Raw genomic sequence first — 16,921 nt, forward strand, 5'->3', positions numbered from 1 at the left:
AACGCTGCCGTGTTTAGATCATGAAAAATTTTGGGTGAAATTTACTGTAGCAATTTTCAATCCAAGATTGGAAGAACTAAACATAATCTAATTATAAAACTAATTATATGGATGGACAAAAAATCACGAGGCGAATCTATTAAGCCTAATTAATCTATCATTAGAGGTTGTTTATCGTAGCACGACATTGTCTAATTATGATCTAATTAGGCTTAAAAGATTCGTCTTGCAATTTCACCCAGGGGTTGTGGAATAGGTTTTGTCAGTTATCCACATTACTCTTAATTAGTGGTCAAACGTTCGAAGTTACTGTAGTGCTAATTTTTTTTGGGAACTAAACTATCACTACAAATTTGTTGTTGTTTTTTGTTTAAAAAAAATGCTGGACCAAATTTCAAGAAGGGCTGTTAGTTTTAAAATATGTTAAACAGGTATTCAATGGATAATTACTCATTCTACCTCAAAACATTTTTTCCTTGATTTTTTTGTGAAATTGTTGCTGCCATTTGTCCAAAGTTACTCGTTTTACCTCAAAATATTTTGACTAGGTAATAAATCGCTTAATTTACCTCCCTCAATTGTCCCATGACATACATCATAACCTATACCCGAAATTACTTTTAGAACTATTTTGCGATTGTTTTCATGTAATCATTATCTTAGGGTTAAACTACCACCACCAGATGCTCTCATAACAAAAAAATAATGACGGAAAATCTGCTCATTTTTGTAACATGGATTTTTATGTCAACTACGAATTTGAACTAAAAACTTGTACATGGAGAAAGAAGAATTTTTTATTTAAAATTGGATCAATTCTGGGGGGCGAATAACTTGGAGGTAATAAAAGGGACTTCGGCTACGTTTCATGCACACGCTAAAAAGCCATGATTGTTTCGTACAGACATGATCTGATTCATTATTAGTGGTGCTTGATGATGATTAACAGAAATGATGGCCTGCTCATTGCATCAAAAGAGGTTAAATAAGGCCAATCTCGGTGGGAGTTTCGTAGACACAGATACATAGACTGAGAACTAGGTAACCGTGCCAGATGAGTTTATTAGTGATGAAACTCTCCTCACATCCCATGAAACTCCATTCTTCTCTATCCTTGCCACATCAATAAAATCAGTGATATTTAATGTCATAAAACTCTCCATAAAACCTCCATTTAAGACTGGCCTAAACTCACGTTGCAGCCACATAATGACATGGCTGGCAGGAAAAAGGCCGCCGTACCCATGCACCGCGTCGTTCACCAAAAAAATCCACTTCACCACCGATTGATGCAATAAGACACAGTTGACACACACACCTGCGCGCGCAGCGGCTCACAGTCCAGCGCTCTTGGCTGTCCGGCGACACGGCGCGCGCCTGCCACAGTTCAAAGCTTGGCATCGATGAGAAACACGCGTACCGGTCAGGCAGGGGCACGCATTCGTATAGCCGGTCGCCGTGTACACGCGCCGCATGCATAGCATGCGCGTGCGCCTGGCACAGCGCCAGCCAAACGATCGCGCGCCGTACCAGGCAGCAGTAGCAGGGGTAGCAGCTAGCATAGCATTATTATTTTACACCACGCGCAGGCACGGCAAAGTTTTTTTTTTAAGAAAGAAGGAACACGGCACAGTAGAATCGGACGACGCCACTGCTGCTGCCGCTGGGAAGCAGCATCTGCAGGGGCGCCATGCATGCATGAGCATACTTCCATGGTGTATATTATTCTAGTTCGCATGAGCCCATCATTCTCGCAGCTCAGCACCAACCCCACATGCATCAATGATCCATGCTTGCATGATACAGTATGAACGAACTGCCACTCTCTGCCAGCCAGGAGATCAGAACCGGCTTCGACTTTATTTAATACTGAAAATGTTGCCTTTTAATATTTGTTTAATAATGCCTAGTCCCTTTCCAGACAGCAGATAGGTCAACGGGAATTTATTTATTTTTCTTTTGATAAGCAACGGGAATTTATTGTCAGTGCAAAAAAAAACAGTACACGACGGTCTAAAAGTAGTACGACCTGCGTTCAATTTTTGTGACAAGAGTGAGTACTGTGGGTGTGTTTAGTTCCGGAAAAGTTTGCGAAAAATTAATGTAGTACGTTTCGATTTTATTTGGCAACTATTGTCCAATCATGGAGTAATTAGTCTCAAAAGATTCGTCTCGTCATTTACAACCAAACTGTACAATTAGTTATATTTTTTAATTACATTTAATACTCCATGCATGTATTGTAAAATACGATGTGATGTGCGTCAGTAAAAAATTTTGGGAACTTTTCGCGGAACTAAACACAGCCTGTGTGGAACAAAGCACCTGAATAGCGAAAGGGCATATAGTCTAGTGGTTATAAGAGTCTCGGTAGCACCTGAAGTTCTGGGTTCGACTCCTCATGAGAGCGAATATTTTGGGATTTAACGATATTGTGCATTCAGTGGTATGCGACGTTCCTGTCGACAGCGAGACGCCTGTGGTGACTTCGTCAATCTCGAGGATTTGCCGGCTCAGTCTTCGAAGATGCTCATAGGGGTAGGGTTTACGTACGTGTGTTCATATGGGTGTGAGTGTGCGTGCAGTGTGAGTGTCTTAGTTGTACTGTGTAATCTCAAAAAAAAACAAAGCACCTGAATAAATACGGGTTGAGAAATTATGCATGCAGGTATTTATGGATAATATCATCATTACATTATTTGCATGTTTACACTATCAATGGAAAAAAGTTATACTACCGGGGGCTTTAAATTTATCGTTCATGTTCGCATAATAGGTAAAAATATACATATAAGCATTATTACACTATAAGACTCAAACCACGTATAAGCTGTAGTTGTCATTCAAATACTACAATCTTTTTTTGCGGTTAAAACACTACAGTCTTTTAGGAGCTACCTTTATTTGCTACTCCATAATTAAGAAGAAAATAAAACATTATTAATTCATGAAACTTATATAATATTGTTGCTTGTCTAGTATTAAATGATTAATAGAAAGGTCCTATATATTTACAACTAACGACAAAAGGATATAAAAATTGCATTACATTTTTCTGCAAACATCTTAATAGTAAGTCTCTAGAATGAATGGTATGGTAATCCATCGTGGTTTCTTAAAAGGGAACATATCAGTTGCAAACCAACTCCTCCGTGCAAACTATGAAAACTTCAATCTGGGCCATCAGATCAACATCCAAGGGGGAGGGGCGCAGAGAGGTGGGAGGGGAGATTTGCAAAAGTGTGATTACACAATCCAAGGACGGGTCCAGATTGTAAAATTACCCAATCCCCCATACCCCTTAGATGTTGATCCAATAACTCAGATTGAAGTTTCCATAGTTTGCACGGAGAGGTTGGTTTGCACCTGATACGTTCCCTACAGTAATAGGTGTATTAATCCCATGCCATCCATAGAGATCCAATGTGTTATAATCATTTTTTGACTAAAATATGTAATTTTTTATATAATATCACCTAATTCTCAGATGCATAGAGAACAAGTCTTGCTCCATGACATATTGCACAAACATGTAAATGTAGGACAGTAGGAGGACCGCATTACATTCTCTGTTTTAGTGCTTCAAATATGTTTAGAAACTACGATGTTTCGTGAGTTGTAACAACTATAGTAGTATATATATATATTCAACAAGACTAACAAATGAGATCATCTTAAAATTCAAACCATTTGCTATATATGATGAATAATAATGGTACACAACTACATCATATCATAATACTGCAAAAGCTTGAAGGGTTCGATGTATGTGCAAAAAGCATGTTATATATAGCACAAGCACACACGATCCGGATTATATTCAACTTAGATTAAGCGATGATATCTCAACGTACCATATGGCTTGTTTTACAGCCGCCGTTGACGAACCTTGCTAATTAGCAACAGATAGTTTGCTCTATCAAATTAATCATTGAGCTATAGCTGGACTTCGTTACTTAGGCACCTTGCTACACACTGAAATTGCAATCATTCGAGCTGTTATAGGTATCACTTCAAAATCAAGTACTAAGCTTTTTTTAACAAAGTTTGACTGAAAACATGAATAGAATATGTGAGCCATAAATAAAAATAATAATTAACAGGCCTATTATTTGAACTACCAACATATATATTTATTAGTAGTACTGTTGTTTGTTGATAGAAGAATATTATTACACCAACCTTTGCTGAGTAATATAGCATATAATGTTGATGATAAAGAAATGACATGTTTACATATGTCTTCATCTAATTTGATCTATATATACCTTATTAGCATATTCAAATCACTGTCATTGCCAAGAAATGTCACAAGCAACAGGCAAGAGTGCCTTTTCACCAGCGTTAAAGGTTGTGCCTCTACAGGAGTTCTACTGTATAAGCTCTGCAGGGAACAAGTAGATATGGACAAAATAAACCCACCGTCCTTTCATTTCAATAATCAAGCTCTTTAATCCGAATGTTTGGCTCAAGATCATGCTACTAGTTCCATACATTATATCATAACATAGATGATACTATATATGGAGGATCAATACACCATAGATGATACTATGGAGGATCAATACACCATAGATTCATTTACAAATATTATATCATGGATGATACTGCAAATATTTAATATTCAGGTCAATCTTTCAACTATTTCAACCAACAGAAAAAAAATCAAAGACACCAGTATGGCTAGATTGAGTATAATAAAAAATATGAAGCTAAGTGAACTGGCACAATTTTATATCTCCATTATTTGTTTTTTAATCAGAATGTTAATTTGAATTAGGTCACATCTTGATCTAATCTGTTAATACTAGCCCTCAGGTACAAAGAGCTGATATTAAAAGGCAAGTACTTCTCCCTCGCAGTAAAAAAACAAAGACAGTAGATTGATGGAGTGAAATCTATTAAAGATGCAATGCAATACCTTGGAGATTAAAAGGTAATATGATCCTGCATGGTAAAGTAACTAATAAAGCCATTACACTTGATATTGAGTGATCATATTATCTATAAAACGAATAGCAAACCCTCTTTCCCTTAAGAAACTATAAAGAAATCAATCTGACGATTAAGTACAGATACAATAAAGAGGAGGAATTAAGGAGCATGATGATGTAGAGGTATAGGTGGGGTAAATGAATCTTTTTCTGTAAACGTACATCATCGGAATTGTATATATTTTTTCTTGGATATTCTATAGAACAACCCGCCTTAGGCATTATATTGCATCCTCCTTACTGAATTTCCATTTTCATCAAATAAGATAGATCAAGGCTTGGGCCAAAATGCATGACCTGGACCTTTCAGCCTCCTGTTTTGATGTAGGATTCAGTTCTCAGTCTCGGCCTAGGTCTATACATAGGGATTCTAACACATAGCCTGCATATAGAAGAATGTGAAAGAGGACAGCTCGTCAGCTCGCGAGCAGAAAGGCATCTATCTAAATCAAGCCATATCAAGAGGTATATGCATAATCATGCATATAGCTTGGACCGAGCTAGTTTGGACTTTGAAAAGAAACTACATCTGTATATGCTGGACACAGCAAGGCCGGGACTGCAGGAGAAGAAAGAGTGAGCAGGCACTTACTCCATCTATATGAGAGGCTTCCATTCCATCTTCTATGAAGAAGGCTAGCTACTAGCTAGTAGTAGTAGTACACACCACCACGGCCTTTCCCTTTTCACCTTCCCAATCCCACACATCCCTCTTGCCCTTTCCCTTCTTTCAGTAGAGACCAAAGGCACTTTTCTTGTGAGCTTCAACGCCCATCCCCTTCCGAGTTTCCGACCCATCCCATTGCAAAAGAATTGCACCCATGCCCTACAGATTGGTAGGTCGTTACGGAAGTCTAGCCAAAGCCGGCAGCGCTGACGAGAGGCCGCCGGTACGTGGCCTCTCTTGCTCCCACACCGCGCGCGCCCCTGCAGTACTCACAGGCTGCTGGTGCAGTAAAAAGGGACAAGGGATATATCGACCGAGCCAGCGAGCAAGCATCGATCCAAGCAACACATCGCACAAGGAGGGAGAGGGGGGCAGGCGCTGGCTGCCAACACAGCACGCAGCAGGCTGCAGCGGCAGCCACCAGGTTGTACACCTACGCACTGTTCCTACTCCCACAACAACAGTGCACAGCTAGGTTCGTACGCCGATCGTCCTCCTCTCGCCCCATAAATTCCTGGCAGGCGTACCATGGCGTTATGGCCAGTGGCGCCATTGTTGGCAATGCCCACTAGCTCTTTACAGATCACTGCCCAAGACCATAAAGATCCCTCCCTCTCTCTTGCTTGGAGGTCCCTGCTGCTGCCTGAGCTCCAACTGTACTGTACATATGTATACCATGAGTATGCAGTAGAAGCCCAGACAATCCAAACTATACGTAATTTGGACCACGGCTGGAGTTATTTCTGTGCCCCCCTTCCTTAGCAAGAAAAGGAGGGGGTCCTTGTTTATTCTTGCTGCGGCAGCCTTCTATGCTCTATACATGTATGATGTATACAATCAGAAGAAGAGCAGCACGCAGTACAGTACTAGCACAATAAGTGGTGTCCCGACCTCCCAATTGATATGAGATGATGAAATAGCATCAGTACCGAGTGCGAGGGATTTTAAGGTCTCACCTGCAATTTGTTGCTTCAGGCTTGTCTCTGTTGCGAATGCGCGATCGCCATCGTCCCCCATCCGTGCTTCTGCAGTTGCGAGTCAATTTGTTCTAGAAGATTTATAAGATCATGACAAAGATTATTGATGCTGCCTCTTCAGTTGAGCGAGAGAATTCTGCTGATGCATATCTTCAAATCTTGAGACATGTTAGGAGATGATAGACAGATTTGCAGGCACATGTTATCATATGTAGGGAATCGATATGAGATTGCATTTCCTATCAAATCGGGACAAGAGTACCGAAGTACTACACATGAACGGAATGTAACAGTGCGAGAAAATTCAGATCACGAGTGCTGAACGATCCAAGAACATGACACGGATTTGGGGGAAAAAAACATTGATCGATTTTCCTAGTGTTTATCTGTATCTTCTCAAACCAACTCATCAAAAAAGTCAAGAGCCAAAAACAAGGAAGACGTCAAATCCTAGCTCCTATCATCAACAAAAGCTATAATGGATGGATTAATCAAAAGAGAGGTAAGGAAAACTAAAACAAGCAGAAGAAAGAATTGTTGAACTTTCCTTTGATTTTTCCCTTTAGGTCACAGATCGAGATCCAAAGCTGAGCGCGCCTCCCTCTTGGAGGAAGACGACGACGACGGTGTCGACGCAGCGGAGGATTCCGCCCCATGACGAGGCAATTCTAGCAGCCTTAGAGTCGGCGTCGTCCTTTGCTGCCAACCGGGCATCTGCAACGACAACGCATTGCCTTGATGATGGCTCGCCTCGCCGCCGTCTGACTGCGGGTTGTTGTCGAGGTTGACGCCGAACAGCCGCACGCGCTTGGCAGCAGTCGTCGGGCTCTCGATGACCGGCACCGAGTCAAGAACGACCGGCCGTGGTGACGCGGCGGCTACGCCAGCGGCGCTGGGTTGCATCGTGTAATGCAGCGGCAGCGTCGTCGGGGCGCGCGGCTGCTGGAGCGGCGCGTGCGGAGGCATCGTCGTCCTGGCCGAGCCGAAGAACAGGAGCTGCCTCCCCACGGTGGGCGCGGGGTAGGTCATGCTCATGCCGCGGAAGTCGAGGCCCTGCCGGAGATGGTGCTCATAGAGCGTGGCGGGCGGCGAGGGCGGCATGAAGAACCCTCCGCCCCCGCCGCCGCCGCCGAAGCCCCACGGGCTGTAGTGGTGGGGGCCGTAGTGGTGCGACGCGAGCGGCATCGGCAGCGCGAGGCCGGAGAACCGGAGCGGGCCGCGGGTGTCGACCCGGCGCTTCCAGTCGATGAAGAGGCGGTGGCGCGCGTCCTCGGCGGCGGCGCGGGAGAAGGAGACGGTGTCCCCGGCGACGAGGCGCTTCTCCTTGACGAACCGGCTCCAGCCCTTGGTCATGACGTAGCTCTGGCTGCTGTTCCAGTAGGAGTAGCGGAAGCGCCAGTGCTTGCCGGCGGTGTCCTCGAAGCTGAGGAGGAGGCCCTTCTCGTTGCCCGCCGCGTCCAGGGGGAAGTACTTCTCCGCATACTGCTTTGGGATCACCAGCCGGTTGAGCTTACCCACGTCGCTCGGCGTCACCACCTTCTCGAACATGGGCTCCTTGTCCACCGCCGCCGCATCCGCGTCCGCCGGGCCGCCGCCGCCGCCGCCGCTCCCCGACGCCCCGGCGCCATCCCCCGACGCGGACCGGAAGGGGGCGGCGGCGCTGCTGCTCCCCGATGCCGACGCGGATGCGCTCGTGGACGCGGACGCGGAGGCAGGCGCCGCCGAAGACGACGCGGCGGCCACCGGCATGAAGGAGATCTCGCGCCTGGAATTGGACGCGTCCGCCTCCTGCTCCTCGTCCGCCTCCTCCTCCCTAGAGAATCGCCCGCTCGGAGAAGCGAAGTGATCCATAGCCACCAGGAACGCACCACACCAGTAGTAGTAGTAGTAGTAGTAGCAGGCACAAGCTCATCTACTACGCTTTCTTCGTCGTTCCCCCGGTATTTCTTGTCGCCCCCGCCACGCCTCGCTCCTCCTCCCCTTCCTTCCACCTGCCCTGGAGGCTGGAGCTAGCTGGGAGGCGGGCGTGGCCAGACGCGAGAGAAGAGGCACTGTTGCGGAGGCGCAGGCGACGACGCTGCTATAGGGCAGGGTAGAGCGGGGGGATCGGATCTACCTGCTGCGTATGCGTGTACACACGCGCCGCTGTTGCTTGCTATGCTGCTACTCTGGAACGGGGAACGGAGGCCCCGGCCTGAGGGGGGAAGCAGGAGGCAGCAAGGACGGGATCGGGCGAGCTAGGCGGCGGGGAGGGGAGAGAAGAATTAGGCCGCAGGCGTTCGTATTGACGGCTGCACAGCGCGGCGGACGCCTTTAGGGTGTGGCCAGATGGGATGGGGATGGCGACGGCGACGCGGGAGCGGATGGATGGAGCTGCCTGTTGTGCTGTGTCGCTGGTGGTGGCGAGGTTAATTTGTGGCCGTGGGCTGCGGCTAAGCTGCCTGCCTGCCCGCGCAGCCGCAGCAGGCGGCGGGTGCGTGCGTGTTCCTTTCGCACGGGTAGAGGCCGGGGGAGGGCGACTGCGCGAGAAGATTCGTGGAAGGCGACTAGTGGTAGAGTTTGCTATCTGCTGCTGCAGTGCCCCCCGCCACCGCGCCCAGTGGCGGAGCCGGGGGTGCAGGGGGTGCTCAAGATTCCTTTAGGTCACAAAATTTGTGGAGGAAGAAGAAGAAAAGAGAAAATTTTGAGGAGGAAAAAGAAGGAATGAAAGTAAGGAGAAGGAAGAAGGAAAAGGAGAGCCCCCTAGCTCTGGATCCTGACTCCGCCGCTGACCGCGACCGCGCCCGCCGAGCTTCTTCTCCGTTCTTCCCATTCGTTTCCATCACTGTGCTGCAGTGCTGCTACAGGGCCGCCGCCGCCGCCTACTGGGAGCTAGCTCCTAAATTTTTCTTTTCTTTTCGAGCAATTTAGCTTTCCTACAAAAATGTTTCCTTGCCCGTGGAGAAATAAAAAGGAAGCAGCGTACTACTCCGTAGACGGAGCTGGGCGGGAAAAAAAAATGGGGCGTACTGTACTGTGCAGTGTGCAGCTAGCTTTATAAAGGGGCGACTGGGATGTGGGCCCCACGGATTTTTTCCCGCCTGGGGTTGGGGCTCATGTGAGCGATCGTCCTTGTCACCATGCATACTGGTGTCACCATGCATACTGGTATCAAATGTGATCGCACGCCACCACGCCTGCCTCTGCCTGCTACGACGACGGGCTTCCTGCCCGCCCGCCCGCCCGAGGGATCGGATATATACCCACGCACCCGCTGCCCTAGGGTTGTAGGCCTCTAGCTTCCTAGGCTGGGCCCGGCAAACACCATTTCCATCAAGGCGGCCACTTGCCCGATGATGTGTACTGAAAAGGATCGCTCGGAGAGCTAGCTGGGTAGAAAACTTTTTCCGTGCCTTGCGAAATCCTCCGAGCAACAGTAGTTCACACTGGAGCTTGCTTGCGACAGGAGGATGTGGCTCCGAGATCGTGACCTGAGGTGTGTACACCACAGGGTGCCGATGGATAGCATCGATACTTGCCAAGTTGTTATAAGTAATTAGCTAGCAGTAGTTTTGGGAGCGCGCCCACAGTAGTGTGGCGTGTTGTGATTGTAATCTGAAATTTACAAGTTCTTCTTCTTAATGCACCAGGTGAAATAAATGAATTTTGTAGATAAGTATTTGCTCAACACCAGATGAGTAATATTTTTGCCTATCCAACGGTCAAATTTATGAATGTTCCACTTAAGAAATATAATGCACCACGTGAGAAAAAAAGTTCAGCTCGAGGAAAAATGTCTTATTATCCTCAATGAGGAAAATGTTTCAGGTTAAACAAAAATGTCTTGGAACTTGGAAGTTGATCGGGATGTTTCATTGTAGATCCGATGGCCCAAAAAAGTAACTTATGGACAATAAAGGCCTAAACCCTTATGAATAGTGTCAAAAGCACTTAGAGACGAAGACTATGTCATGTTCGAAACACCAAGGATTTTGATTGAAGGGGACTATCTTGGAAAAGATGGATGAGTGTCAGTGTCTTGTACTATTATTGCAAATGATGGGTCAGGGCTTAATTCTGTTATATCTTCCCTCCAACTCGATCTGGTACTAATATTAAAATAAAGTAGAGTTATAGGCTTGATAAAGGTTGCTTTAACTAATAAAACTCATTAAATAAACACGTACAGCTAAAAGAGATTACCCTATGAGTGTATGCATGTCAGTCCAAAATGACAAAACAAATATATATATATATATATATATATATATATATATATATATATATATATATATATATATATATATATATATATATATATATATATATATAAGCTCAGTATAGACTGCCCTCACAGATCAACATAAGTCTTTTCTGCATACTTTGTCCTCACTCGTGCGCACTTGGGAAGAACTTCCCGGTCAACCACCTATTTCCAAATTGCTCCAGGCCAAGTACGCTTAACATCAGAGTTTTAGAGATCGGCTTCTGGAAAAAAAGTTATAATTTGTTGGTATGAGTATCCTAAGTCTTGAGCCTGGATGTCACGCTATCGCCTTTTTTCTCATAACTGCCTTCAAACTCCAACCGAGCAACAAGTGGTTGTTCGCGATCTAGTAGTAGAGATGAGATGCACGTACAATCACCATCTCAACACGGTGCACATAACGTACTACATACTTTTTCCTCGACATGATAAGACAGTGAAGGAGTTCGTCGATCTGTCTGATCTGTTCTGAGAGTATAAGTCATGGAAGATGTGAATCCCGTATTTAAAGAGGAACAGAAACGCATTTGCTATCCATGCGTCGCCCTCTTTCTTTTTCCCCCCTTAAATTTTGTTTTGCATCTCACCATCCAACAACTATATCAGGCATGCGTGTCCTGGTGGCCTGGTGAAACCATCATCTTTCGGCGTTAGGTATAGATCCATCATGGCCAGCGTAGAAGTATGAACAGTGTTTCTTGAAATGCAGCTTGTTGAGTAGGCATCTCGATCCCCATCAGACAAACCCTAATTGTACACTGCAAAGGCTGGTGCTTCATCCTTTCCCTCCTCAACACTGGGGTCCATTTTAGTGCGCATGCCGTGGCATGGAGAGAGAAAAAGATGTTGGAGAAATTGGAAGAGAACAGGGCAGACAGGGGGACGGAGGAGAGAGGCGTTATTGGGGGAGGGCGGGTCTTCTCTCTGGACCCCCTAGCGGCTCACCTAGAACTTGTGCAGAGAAAAAGCTAGATGCCTCTCAACTCTCAAGACTTAGCAGAGGTTGATAAGGTAACATGCATGCTTCTCATATGGTGATTCGAAATGGCGAGGAAGAAGTAAAGCAGCATGTGACTTGAGGTGTGCGCCCACTTTACCAACATGGGATCTAATACTCTAGGCTAAGCTAAACTACTCCTATGTGAAGCGGTTATCTTCACATGCTTTCAAGACACATCTATTATCTTAATACAATAGTGTTAAAAAAAGCCACCACGTTCGCCAAGAGGAGTTCAAAATTCTCATATTAATCTAAAAAAGAGAAGGATTTGCACCGTTGGATTTTATGAAGATCTGACGGTCTAGAAGCCACGGTCTATTATCTTAATACAATAGTGTTAAAAAAACCACCACATTCGCCGAGAGGAGCTCAAAATTCCCACGTTAATCTAAAAAAGAGAAGAATTTGCACTGTTGGATTTTATGAAGATCTGATGGTCTAGACTAGCTCAAAAGTCCATATCAAATACGACTAATAAATATATATTTTGATATAAAACAATAAAAGAATTAAGACCGGATCAAAGAGTCCTTGTCGAATACTATTATTTAAATAGCTAAATTTGGAAATAAAAATAAGAAAAAATAAGACTTGGTTCATACGGCCTAAACTCGCAAGACTTGCATATGCCAGTTTCTGAAATATGTAAAAACTGAAGCATGCAGGTCCTAATCAGTACAACCCTGCACTCTGAAGCAAGCATTATATTAGAAGTCATTCTGGGCCGTAGAACAAATCAAGGTCCGGAGCTATCTAACTTTGGTACACCGATAGAAATCTCCACATAGTTTAAGGCAAGAGCAAGACTTTGGATTTGGCCAAGACACTAAATCCAAAAAAAAAAGATAACACATATACATAGTGAATATGAACTTTAAAATATTAGATTTTGAATGGATGGAAATAAACATTCAGTTTTTTTAGATCACACAGTACAACTCAGACATTCACAACGCACGCACACTCACCCTGATGAACACACATATGCAAACCCTAAAAAGAGAAGGATTTGAACCGTTGGATTTTATGAAGATCTAACGGTTCAAACTAATTCAAGATTTCATATCAAATACGATTAATAAATAGCTAATTTCGGATTAAAAAAATTAAAAAAATAGGACATGACAAAGAGTCCATGCCGAATACGATTAATAAATAGCTAAATTCGGAATTAAAAAATAAGAAAATTAGGACTTAACCAAAGAGTCCACGTTGAATATAATTACTAAATATCTATTATATTATATTATTAAGAGAGTGTTAAAAGAAGCCACCATATTCGCCGAGAGAGTCTAGAAATTCCCACATTAATCTAAAAAGAGAAGGATTTGAACCGTTGGATTTTATGAAGATCTAACGGTTCAAACTAATTTAAGATTCCATATCAAATACGATTAATAAATAGCTAATTTCGGATTAAAAATTTGAGAAAAATTAGGACATGACAAAGAGTCCATGCCGAATACGATTAGTAAATAGCTAAATTCGGAATTAAAATATAAGGAAATTAGGACTTAACCAAAGAGTCCACGTTGAATAAAATTACTAAATAGGTAAATTTGAAATTATAAAATTAAGAAAATTAGCATTAGAACTCGACAAAAAAATTAATATTAGCCAAATAGCTAAATTAATAATTAAAATTATAAAAAAATTGTATCGAATATGACTAATAAATATATAAATGCAATAACTAGAATAAAAAAATTTATAGTTTTTTTGTGAAACACAGTAGAGACACAGACACTCGCTAACGCACGCACACTCACCCCTATGAATACACGCACGCAACCCTACCTCTATGAGCACCTTCAAAAGACTAAGCCGGCAGATCCTTGAGATTGACGAAGTCACTACTAGTGTCTCGCTATCGACGGGCACGTCGCCTATCACTGAAAGAATAGTGCCGGTTAAATCCTGGAATAAATCCAGAAAAATGCGTGCACCAGTGCCGAGTCGAGGACTCGAACCCTGGTGGGTAGGTTCCACCACAAGGAACCTTACCAGCTGAGCTACGCTCAGTTCGCATAAAAAAATTATAGTTGATGTGTATAGTGATTAAGAAGCATATTAAGAAGGAAAATAGTTAAATAAATAGTATATGTGCAGTAATAAAAACCCAAATTTGAGTTTCATGTCAAATAAAGTTAATAAATACTCCAATTTAATGAAGGTCTAAATAGTATTTGTGTATAGGATTTATACCATTGGATTTAATGAATATCTAACGGTCTAAATTGGCTAGAAGAGTTCATGTCCAATTTAATGAAGATGAAATATTCTAAACTATCCAAAAGTAGCTGCATCCAATTAAAGTTAAATACAGAGTCCGCATGACATAAAACTCACGTTTCCATCTATAGCTCGCATTAACCCTCCTCAAAGATGCAAAAAAAAGGCAGTAGCATAAGCATGACAGCGTGACCATAATTGTATTGTATCTGTACTATAGAAAGAGATAATTGCTTTCAAAAATCTTCATAACGCCCTCACTACGGCGCGACCATAGTCTTTGCCCGAGATTCCAAATCACAACTTTTTGAGTCTCAAGAACGTCTTGCAGTACATGCAGCTGCATGAAGCGCATTGGATTCTACTCAAAACCATTGCCAAACTCAATCAGTCCATTTCTTCTGGAGCAACCAAACGTCAAGATAGGGATGAAAAAGATAGTGACGATGCACAGAGTTTCAGATATTGCAATCTATTGCAAGACCATCAGCATCTTATGATTGTCACTATGTGCCAATGAATACGCAGGCCAATCAATATGAAAGAAACATCCGCTGAAGAACTAATGCTTTCTCCAAACAAGGATTATCATCATAAATGTTGCATTCCTTAACAACTTCAGTTATACAAACTAATCTGATGGTGGTCAACGGAGATTCACAATTCTGTGGGCATACAAATAGTTCCATACAAGTAATAATCACTGGGATAAAGAGTAAAGCATCAAAACCTACAAATAAATGTCACTATTTATTAGCTCAATCTAAATATATGCATGGGAAATCAGGGACTTAATCGTGTGAGGAATCAAATAGCATAAATAATTCTTAACATTATTATCCCCATCTAATCTTTTATAAGTACATGAAAAAACACTAGGCACAGAACACAAATGTGATCTATACCTCTAAAGAAGTATAGAGAAAGGGAATAGAAAAGGATAAAGAAGCGGCAAGGTTGAACGGATAAGGAAGCTAGAAAAAGGGGAATAGAAAAGGAAGGCAGGAAAAATGAGAAAATGAGGGGGAAAGAAAGGACAAAAGTGAAATTATTTGTTTAGTCTATAATTAATATCATCAGTCACTACTATGTTATTTCATCTGAAGTTATGTTATTATGAAATCACATTATAGATTATGGAAAAATATAAAATTATAGCCAGGGCACGTTGGGCATTTGACATCTTCCATATATTCATGAAAAAAATAGGAGACGCGTTCTACTCAATGGTTTTCAAAACGGCTCTATATCCATAAGAGAAGCCGCTCCATCAGAGAAGCCACAACCAGAGTTATTTTAGCCACAACTAGAGGTCTAGAGCCCTGCTAATCTATCCCAAATCTGATTGCCTACAGTACAAAACAAATGATTCAAACAACTGCTATCGCCGCTCCTTTTCGCTCAGAAAAACAAAAGCCCTGAGGCACAATCTAAACTCAGCAACTAAGTCAACTAAATAGGGAACTTCTCCATTAGATACATCGGACGCGGAACACACTAATCGATTTAAAATATATGGAGGAACAAAATGGAAGACAGAGAAATCAACAAAAATAGATAAAAAAATGGAAAATGAAGAAAAGAGTTAGAAACAACAGCAAAGATATATTTGGAACTGTCCGTCACCGAGATAACAAAACTCTAAAGTAGGCCAATTTATGCAGTCATATGGGCTAAAAACAAATAAAAATTGTGCAGTAACCAAAGTGAGAAAAATAATAATAGGTTCGGTTCAATAAAAAATTTGAAACATATATGCATTAATATAGCACACACATATATATAAGTTTTGCATAACATTTATTTACCAAAGCCAGCAGGAGGCCCCAACTTATTTTTAGCATAACTTTTTTGTCTAATCCATGATCATTTTTATTTCACTCCCACCATGACTCAAATCTAGATCTATTAGATGCTACTTAGGTGCTCCAACAACTACACTAGATATATTTTCGCTAAATAATAATCGAAATATTGCAAGATACAAGTCGAACTTCAACATCTAAGTAACGGATTATTGGGAAACATCACTAACATATACATATAAATATATTTCATAATTACTTATAAAGAACTTTGTATAAATACAAACATGTACAATATGCATCCATATTCAAGGTGACCCAATACTAAATTCAATCCCCAAATTTAGATTTTGCGGGTTAAACTACTAAAATATGCAGCTATAATATAGAACAAAGTAACATAAAAATTGATGATTGATATGAACTCTTATGTAGGGAAAGCTGCTGGTAGTATTTAGCAAGATGAGATGAGAGGTAAATAAATTACCAAATACATATCTTCTGCCAATGTAAAAAAATTAAAGAATTAAATAAAAAACTAGGTTACCCGCGCTATTAGCGCGGGCCACCTTGCTAGTTATTATAACTTTGGTGATAACGTAACCAATCAAAGCAAATGGGGTCGTCGACGAGCCTCTCTTTTAACAATGCAAACATGCGCGTGCTGTCCCTGTTGAAGCGGCATAGGATCCGAGTTCTTCACTGTGTTGGAGAATGGAGACTTGTTGGCTTGTTGCGCGCCCTGCTTGGAGAGTTCAAGAAGAGCTAGCACATGAAAGGACGGCAAATTGATATTTGAGTCACGGTATTCCCGGTACTTCTCAGGCAGGCCCACCTGTCAGGTTTACTGCAGCGCAGGATGCTGGACCTTTGTGCAGAAGACCCTTATTCTGTCACCACATGCACATCTGGTCGTTGTAAAGAAAAAAGTTAAAAGAATTAATTCATTGTTTGATAAACGGCCAGTTGTTCAAGTTTCAAAAAAAAAGTTCTAGCTTGC

General features: G+C 42.5%; 1 protein-coding gene across 1 annotated transcript; it reads right to left on the bottom strand.

Annotated features, from left to right (window-relative positions):
* Positions 1–5,112: 5,112 nt before the first annotated feature.
* On the bottom strand, positions 5,113–9,118 carry LOC120712707 (B3 domain-containing protein Os02g0683500-like). The gene is made up of 2 exons (XM_039998570.1): positions 6,618–9,118; positions 5,113–5,376 (listed from the first exon to the last, which is right to left on the bottom strand). The coding sequence occupies exon 1, from the start codon at positions 8,487–8,489 to the stop codon at positions 7,206–7,208; it is 1,284 nt and encodes a 427-aa protein (XP_039854504.1). The 5' UTR covers positions 8,490–9,118; the 3' UTR covers positions 5,113–5,376; positions 6,618–7,205.
* Positions 9,119–16,921: the final 7,803 nt, after the last annotated feature.

The sequence above is a fragment of the Panicum virgatum genome, chromosome 1K (genome assembly GCF_016808335.1).
Source record: "Panicum virgatum strain AP13 chromosome 1K, P.virgatum_v5, whole genome shotgun sequence".
NCBI lineage: Eukaryota > Viridiplantae > Streptophyta > Magnoliopsida > Poales > Poaceae > Panicum > Panicum virgatum.

Coding starts and splice junctions, on each gene's coding strand:
- LOC120712707 (XM_039998570.1), bottom strand. CDS start 8,489: ATGGATCACTTCGCTTCTCCGAGCGGGCGATTCTCTAGGGAGGAGGAG.